The sequence below is a fragment of the Centruroides sculpturatus genome, unplaced genomic scaffold, assembly GCF_000671375.1.
Source record: "Centruroides sculpturatus isolate CEXI.00-Female unplaced genomic scaffold, Cexi_2.0 scaffold2744, whole genome shotgun sequence".
Taxonomy (NCBI): domain Eukaryota; kingdom Metazoa; phylum Arthropoda; class Arachnida; order Scorpiones; family Buthidae; genus Centruroides; species Centruroides sculpturatus.
Genome location: NW_019386848.1, coordinates 1 through 9592, shown reverse-complemented (window position 1 = coordinate 9592; position 9592 = coordinate 1). Strand labels below are relative to the sequence as shown.

Genomic DNA, 9592 nt, shown 5'->3' with positions numbered 1-9592 from the left:
AGTTTTCAAGCACCTTTTTATATATATATATATATAAAAGTTACAATATAAAAGTCATTATGAATATTTATGCAATTTAATTATTCTTCCAGTTAAAAGTCAATTGACAAAAAGGGTGAAAATGGTATAAGTTTCAGTTACTATTGGTTTATTATATTTACTGTATTAAAGATTATAGCCAGTTAATGTGTAAATTCTGATTTAGTTCACTTCTAATTATTTCTTATCTACAATATATCTCTATCTTGTTAATTATGGCATTCTATCCAATGTCAGAGACTGCCTTCTCACACAAGAAAAATCTGAGGTCTATTGGTTCCCTTAAAGCAGCCATTAAATTATAAAATAACACTATATGTAGAAACCATCACTTAGATTTAGAATGAGAAAACTTAAGATTTGTGTAACAGAATATATAATATCTATTATCACAACAGATCTATGAATTGACTAAATTTATTTTCATTGAAAAACCCTACATTACCCTTTGGGATATTGAAAATGTTTGTTGCCCACTGGAAACAATAACTTTTTTGGGAGTTGTTCTTCACCATAAACTTTGATTAATATATCCACTTTATTCTTCTTCAAAATTTGGCTACATATTTGTAACTACTTTTTCACACCAGAAACCCCACCCAGACCATCTCATAATATCAACCTATGGTTTTCAAGAAATTCTCTTAAACATCCACTTTTTTAAGAAATTTTTTCAAAATTTTCTTGATACTTTAGCTTAATGTACTTTTCATATTCATTAATTTGTCTAAAATCCATTCTTTGTCTGTACAAGAACAACCTTCATTTAAATTTATATTTTATTTCATTTAATTTTCTAATATTCCTGAATTAAGATGGTCATGTTTCAACCAATAATATTTGAAATATAATTGAAGTTTGTTTACTTACAAATTGTTTTTATGATTTTGTACTTATAAACATCCATCTTAACATATTACTGTATTTTCAGACATATAAGAGCATTCTCTTATATGTAAAAATTGCTTGTTTTTGCAGTTTTGAAACATGTCCTGCTTTGATTATAAGAACATACCTTGCACATAAGAGCAGGCAAGCTCTTATACGTGCTAGCTTGGCACTGACTGCTTGTGTCAATGTAAATATAATGACACAGTAACTATTCAGTGACATCTCTGTACCATTATTAAAAATAAATTCTTCTGCTAATATAAAAGTTATTTATATATTATTTTTATTAATCAGCTTTACAGGCAAATGTCATGTAGATAATAAGTGCTCTCCCATACAAGAAAGATTAAAATAATGCAAATTTTTAAAATAAAGTAGCCCCTCATTATCATGGATTCAACTATATAGTGCTTTTTTTTTTTTTATCTCCAAAATTTTAAAAACACTTGGGTCAATAAATTTTAAAATATCAATTGCCACTCAATTTCTTTTTGCAACAAAATACTGTATTTTATTCCTACCATTGTCCTTGAAACTACCACTGTGGGTGAAACAATAAATTCATCAAGAATTAAATAAGCAAAACAGGTGGACAGATCACTTATCATTTATGTTTCCTTTTGATATTAAAACTTGTTTATTTATTGGTTTTAAGTACTCTCTCCTCATTTACAAGTTTCTGTGAATTCCAAACTTGACTGAAACAGTCAATTCACATGAAGGTGTAAAGTTTCAAATTCACTGGGAAATATGCAAGAAAAAAATTTTTTTAATTTCTGAACAGAAATTTCTAAAATATTTATACAGTAGTGACTTTATTTTGCTTTATAGAGAATTTTTACTCTTTGTAATTTTGTAAATTTTGATGTTCTATTATATGTTCAATATTTGATTTTTAAATTTTTAATTACTGTATTAATAATTTTTATTGAAAAATATACATTCGACGAATTTTTAATCAGCAATTTATTATGAAATATAGTACTGTATGATAAAATTGAAACTGATATTTTGTTTTTATATTGACAGTATTTGTTTTTAAATGTCATTGTTAAAGAAACTATGATGCTAAATGGGCATTTATGGTATCAATGTTTACATAAATGTAAATTAATATAATATAACCATGAATAAATTCAGTATTAAAAAATTAAGCTTATTTTATATGAGAAACTCTTGCTGATGAAAGAATAGAGGATAGAGGTTCAATAGCATATATAATTTGTTTATGTATAAGCACAGAATTTTTAGTACTCTTGTTATATTGTGCTGTTAGATATATCTCGCTTTTTCTTTGTCTCCCGACATACATGATATAACAAGGGACTACTGTATTTTATAAAATATAGTACAAATTTTGCCCAGCTATAATAGCATGTTCTTATATGCATTGAAATATGGTAAGTTTATTATCTACTAATTGAATAATGTTGTTAAATACATAATTTTGCTTGGATTTAGTAATTTACAAGGAAAACCTATCAACCCATATATGGAATAAAAGATGTTTCAAGAACTATTGGATGTATTTGTTTCCAAAAAATAAAATAAATAAAATAAAATTCATTTTTGTCTCCAATTACTCTAAGTGCAAAAAATAGCCTAAAAATAACAGTATACATTCATACACAAGTAGCACACGTCATCTTCCCAGCTGTGACATTGTAATATGATAACACTAGTAAATTTTTTTACCTGTATTCAAGATATTGTTTAGAAGAAATTAAATTTTTCTAATATCTTCTGATATTTCATTGTATTTAGACAGTGGGTTTTTTTCCATCTAATTGAAGGATTTTGTTGCATGGAAACATTATCTTTGTAAAATGTATGTAATGTTCATAAAGTTTCTGTTTAATTTTATGGTGGTTAGATTATACACACTTTTTTAAATTATAATTTTCCACAGTGTTATTTGTTCCCTTCAAGCACTATTATTTCATGATTCTCATTTTCAAGTATTTATAACATACATCAAATGATATCAACAATGTATTAACCATCATTTTAAATGCATTTCTGGAATTCAAACTACAAAATTATGTAAAACCCTCAAGTGAAGAAAAAAGTTTCATAATGGAAAGTTAAATATCCCATCATGTTAAGCAACTTATCTAAATGAATAAAATTCATATAAATGGTATATAATCAGTGGTGATATTCAGTGGGTTCGCACAGGTTCGGCCGAACCCGTTGTTAACATTTTCAAAGTTTTCCGAACCCGTTGTTAAACACACGTAATATTTTTCAGTGGTTTTGTTTCTTTTAAAAAATATATTAAAATATACATATTATACTCTGTAGCACTACTAAACTAGAGCCTTATACCCCGTTCGCCTTGGTGCAACCTCCATCGACCGTTTCAATCTCGATCGACTCAAGAGAGTTCTTGAAACAAGTCCAGTCGTACGAGAGGTCCCACAATCCCACGCTCGCGAGAAAATACAAGATGGCTGCGGAACACGTGTCGTGCTATTGCCAGCGAAATAAAAAAGATATTGTATTTCGATAGACGATGACATCTGTCTATTATTATAATAATACCTAACGATAAAATAAATGATTTAGAAAAGTTTTTCTTGTTTAACTGCTTTCCCTATGACTTTTTCTGATTAAAAAAAAGCCAATTTTTATGTTTATAAAATATTTTGAATGAAAAATATTAAAATATGTACAAAATAAACCATTTTGAACACTTTTTTTATTATTTATCAATATATATATAGTTCTGGCATAAACAATGTTAAACTTTAACTGACTTAATTTTGCGAACGCATCTTTTTTATTTATATGGGTATCTTAAGGTCAATTTTTGCGCTAATGTTGCTAATGCACCATTTGAGCGAAAAAAAATTGTTAAGGAAAAATTTTCTGTTAGCAAACCCTTTGTTATATATTTCGAATATCACCACTGTATATAATTATTAGTGGAAGTCAAACTTTTAATGGGAAAATTACATAATGTTAAACTGCATATAAATAAAAATCCTATAGTTTAGTGACTAACATTTCTGTCATAAAGCTTCTACCAAAAATCACAGTTATAAACAGACTAATACATACAAAAAGCAGATCAGCAAATAAAAAAAATATACAGGTTTATTTATAAATTAGATTCAAACTACAGTTATTAGAGAGGTAGAAGTAGAGAGAGAGAGAGAGAGAGAGAGATGCATTCTCTTATTACCACTCTGCCAACAAGGAAGCTGGTTAGATAGTGTGAAGTACTCTTACATCTGTGTACGTTTTGCAAATTTTCAGGCCTTTTTTGGCACTCTGTTTTATTAATTTTAAATATTCAATTTCTCTTTCAAAAAGATGATCCTAGGCTGGTAACTAGGGTTTTTTTTTCAAATGGAATCCCGGTTGTTTTTTAACCCGGGAAATCCTGCAAATTTCTTAAAAATTCACTTTTTTTCTTATTTTGTGTTAAGGTTAAGAAATTTGCAAATAAAAAGTATAATTAACTCATAAACTGTCAGAATACATTTGTATTTATTAATTTTAAACCTACTTATTAGTTTTTTAAATTTTTGCTCATTATGGCATGCCACAAATGGTCAATAATCAACACGTAGCTTATTTGTGGCAGGACTCTGAAAATTCTTTACTTGTCAGAACCTATAATATCAGGAATAATTGCACTTAGGCTGTCTTAACTTTTAACCATGCCCAGTAGCTTCATTAACTTAGTAACTCCAGGTTGTGCAAATTGGGCAAGGATACAGAGTATGAAGTTTTTCTTCATAAACCTGATTATTAAAGACAAACAAATGCCGAATTATTGGGCTATAAGCATGATGTTTCTACTATAGCAGCCGAGGTAGACAAATCAAGAATACTAAAGAGCAAAAGTAGTACTACAATCTCGAAAACAAACTAGAAATCTTACAGGCTAAGGGTTAAAAAACACATAACATCTGTCTTCTCTTAAATGCATTAAACATGATTCCACTCACATCAATTGAATCGGAAAGGGCATTCTCGGTAGCAGGACTTTTCATTACTAAAATAAGAATTAGACTGAGTGATCGGAGTATTGACCACTTTTCTTTTTAAAATCTTATTATAAAAATTTACAATACTATTTTGTATTATGTTTTATTTAAAAAACAAAAATTACTTTTTAAGTTATAAGTTTCATCTAAGTTCATTTTTTTTAAATTTTCAACTCAATTCAAAGCATTTTGTTATTCTTGTATGCAGCTTCCAGCAAACTTTAATAAATTTTTTCTATTTGTGAAAATTTCTAAGCAATTCAAAGGTAATTTTTAATATATATCTTACACAGCATTATTAATATGATTTTGGAGGTTGCAGAATGTATTAAATTACTTTAAAAAATGAAAAATAATTATATCATTTGATTTCAAGATATTTCATGAGATCTGGGGGATCATTTTTAATTAATGTAAAATTTTAAATGTATTTTGAATATTTTAATGTATAAAAATATTGAGGAAAAATTTTTTAAAGAAAGGATATAACATTCGTCATATCGGAAAAAAGGGAAGTTGAACTTCCTTTAGATGGCCAACTTGCTGATGAATCAGTTTTTGCACATAATGAAGGCCACTGGAGAAGCCGCCTATAAATAGGGCTTTTTCCCGCCAATCAAGGTAGTCTGTTAAGAGAAGATTACCATACAGAACTTAGGTAATCCTCCGAAGAAGGTTACCATACAGTACAGAATCAGCCATATTTTAAATAGTGCATACACAAATATTACAATTTCCAAACTTCTCCCCTATCCTGAACAGAAAGACAACTGAAGACAAGATAAGCTTCATATTGTGAAGGTAATATAATATAATATACACTCTCTCTCATGCGTATAGGTTGATTTAGATTAAATTAGAGAATAGACTCTCTGCGAGATAGGTCTAGAATATATCATTTGTAATCCTATTAATTGTATTAGTAGTTTGTTTGATTCAATTAAATTTTATTGTTATTTGTTTAAATATAGTTCCTTAATGACTAAATCCAATGCCTTTGCCTACTCCACTAATTTGCAACTCTCCTACATGAAATTTCTCGCAAATGTGTGATAGTCCGCGAACTAGACTATCTGGTGTCAGGAAAACAACTTCCAGAGGATCCTTACAGACCCTTGTTCATTTAGGACTTTCGTAAAAAGCCATCCGACTTTAACATCGAATGGCTTTTTAAGAAAGTCCTCTGAGCCAATCTCACAATTGTTTGTCAGTAAGCGACATAGAGTTAACGTTAACAATTATTTGCCCTTGGGATTCCAAGAAACAGTTCACTTTTTCCCAAAATCCTGGGACAAGCAAAAGACCGAGAAATGAGAAATCCTAATATGAACTATTGAAAGCAAAAGTGGTGTAAGTCAGTTTTTCCAAAAACCTACATTGCTGCTGAGTTTCAGTTCCTGATAGTATTATTTTCTTTGTAAAGAAATAAGAATATTTACATTACTTACTCACAGGTAGAAGCACTTAACAATAAATTTGAAGTAATTTTTAAATCAGCACTTAATTTCAGGTCTAAATTTCTCAATATAGACAAAAAGTGAATTACCACTTTCACTTTCAACAGCTTATATATATAATGTTAAAAATTTCTAATTTACTACATAAAATTAATTAGTATAATTAAATAAATTTTAAATAATTTAAAATTCTATACTAAAAAAAATATCTTACTGTTCCATCTTCAAGAAGTTTTAAGCAAGAACCAAAATCAGCAAGACGTATATGACCATTGGCATCTAAAAGTACATTATCAGGTTTGATATCTCGATGTACATAATTCAATTTATGAATGCAATCAATTGCAAGAATCATTTCTGTAATATAGAATTTTGCCATATCTTCTGGAAGGCGGTCTTCAAATTTACTTAATAGTGTCAATAAATCTCCACCACAGTAATAATCCATAACAAGGTACTATGAAAAAATATTAAAATTACACAAAACAACAAAAAAAATAATAAAAACATAATCTAAGCAAAGTCAATAATCATATACAAATAACTTATTTAATAATAAATAGTTATTCATAATAAGAACTGGTAAAAAATAAAAAAATTCAATTTTCAAAAAATATTTTAGTAAATATATATATAATAATTATATTCAATTAGATAAAATTCATCCTGAAAAATAATTTGAAGTTCTGCTTAAAGTATGCCATTTTAAAGTTTTATTTAAATAGAAAATAAATATGTTTAAACAGCATAACAAATATTAATTTGAGTTCTTAACAATAGCATGTAAACAATAAAATTCAGCTTATCTACTTAAATATTTCCAGAGAATCATGCATTAACTGAAACTCATTTAACTTTCAATCTACAACATGGACCTCAAACTGACATGTGTTTGTCTCCCTAGTATGGTGAAAGAACCTTTCTATGAAGTCAAAAAACTGCTAAAATGGGAACATCTATTCAAAAAGTTTAGCCACTGATCTATTAATATATACAAAGTCATAAAAAAATTAATCTTATTTTATTGTCTGGATGAAATTGTCTCTTAAAATCTATGCTCATTTACAAAAAAAACTTACACATGAAGGAAGAGGAAATGTTGAAATCAAATGAAACTTTATTAGTGCAAATATAATGAAAACTGTAGTAAGTGGTTAAAATATCGTAGCAAAGATTATTCTAAATTGTACCTCTCATGTCAAAGAGAGTCTTTGATATGAGAGTTACAATTTAAATCAATCTTATGGAACCTCCTCCTACCTGGATGCATGCAACAATATGGTCAGGTATGAAGACCTACAGACATTGTATGCTATCCTGTAACATATTTTTCCACAAATATTGCATCTGTCACTCCAAATCTCTCTATTCATATGGTTGAAGCTGGTGTCCTATCTTGTTCCACAAATGCTTAATGGACAGCAAATGTGGAGACCAGGCAAGCCAAACAAATAAGTAGTCAGTCAATATTTTTATTAACATACAAATTGGCAAATTGGTACATACCCAGTACCGCAAAGCATTGCCTGGTGTGGTTACAAGGTATAGCCAAGGGTTGTCGAACCTTTTTTCCTAATGGGCCAAATTAGAAATTTAGATACATTCAGCAGGCCACAAAGGTACTTTATATAAATACAGTGGAACCTTGGTATACAACCTTAATCCGTTCCTAATGTTTGGACTTATACCGAATTGGACGTATACCAAACCAACCTTTCCCATAAGAAGTAATGTAAAAATGATTAATCCATTCTCATGTAAAAAAATGGCTGGCTTTAAACACCTCGCTTTCCTGGCTAGTTCCTGCCTGATTTTTCATGAGATTAGCATGTATCTTTTTAGCTTTCTCGCAAATAATTGCTTCTGATACACTGTCTCCAGCACACTGTTTTTCAGTTATCCAAAGCAAAAGCAATTTCTCAACATAATCTAATGTCATCAATCTCTGTTTAGAAATTGATTTAACCTCTTTTGCAATGTTAGCAGATTTAATAATGTCTTTATTTTTTGCGACTGTCGATATCGTCTTTCTCGGAATACGGTATGCAACAGTTAAATCTCAAACATGCATGCCACCTTCATTTTTTTTTTTTTAACTCTTTCTGCCCTGTGGGCACTAAGAGGCCTCTTTTCACAAGCCCATTATGGGTTCAGCCAGGCTGACAATGGGGCTGCCAGGTGGTGAGGGACGGAGCCCAACATATCCGAACGAACCACCCCCCGAAAAATTCCTGGGGATTTTACAACCCGTTCAGATTTGAGCCCGGGTCCCCCAGAGCGGTAGGCTGTCACCCTGACCACTCGGCCATCCGGCCGCGCCACCTTCATATTCCTCAGCAATCTTTTTTTTCAGTTCTATTGTGATTCTAGTCATTTTTTTTTAGTTTTCTGTTGCTTTTCACTTGCCTTTTTGTAATTCATGATTAATAAAAATAATAAAATTTTACTTACAAATTAAAATCGGAAGAAATTTAACAAAGTTATAAACTGTGGCACCACGAATGTCTAGTCTATTCTAGTACACTGATAGTGCTACTTGTTCATAGATGGAGCGTATAATTGAATTAAGTCATATACCAAGCAAAATTTGTTTCGTCCAAACAGGACGTATTCCAAATTAGACGTATTCTAAACCAGACGTATACAGAGGTACCACTGTATATGCTTTTAAAAAGTTCAAAATTTGAATATCAAATTTTAATAACAAATATATATTATTATAAAAAATACTGTACTATTGACATTAAAAACAGAAATTATACTCACACAAGATAAAAATAAATTCAATGTAATTTTTGACATTGCCTTCCTTTTATAATATTGTCAATATCTGCTTTTATGATACTAGTCTTAATTCTAAGAATGTTAGTTAAATTGGAATCACTCAACCTATTTCTTTTAGCAGTTTTGATGTTTTTCATGCACAAAAAGAATTGTTCACAACGGTATGTACTACTCCACATGCATAACAGTTCTATACATAAAATAGTTTTCTAAAACCAACTACATCATTATGAAATCAAAGTGTATCCAGTGAAACAAGAATAAGTTTTACAACATACTTTACCAAAATAAATGAAAATACACCTAAAAAAGTTTAGAGTACAGTAGGCTGTGGGTTGGACATCCCTGCCTTAAAAGTATGAAGGAGTACAGTACATGTCAGGAGTTTCAATTTGGCACAGAGTATTTGGTTCCCAAATCATG

At 29.4% G+C, this 9592-nt stretch overlaps 1 protein-coding gene across 1 annotated transcript in view; it reads right to left on the bottom strand.

Moving 5' to 3' along the window:
* LOC111615846 (serine/threonine-protein kinase Genghis Khan-like) overlaps nucleotides 1-6842 on the bottom strand; it is a gene marked incomplete at its 5' end in the record, with an annotated part of 7388 nt that extends 546 nt beyond the window's left edge. The window contains one exon of the mRNA XM_023357278.1: nucleotides 6600-6842. Within this exon, the coding sequence (XP_023213046.1) occupies nucleotides 6600-6842 (243 nt within the window). The remainder of the gene's footprint in view (nucleotides 1-6599) is intronic.
* Between the last annotated feature and the right edge of the window lie 2750 nt (nucleotides 6843-9592).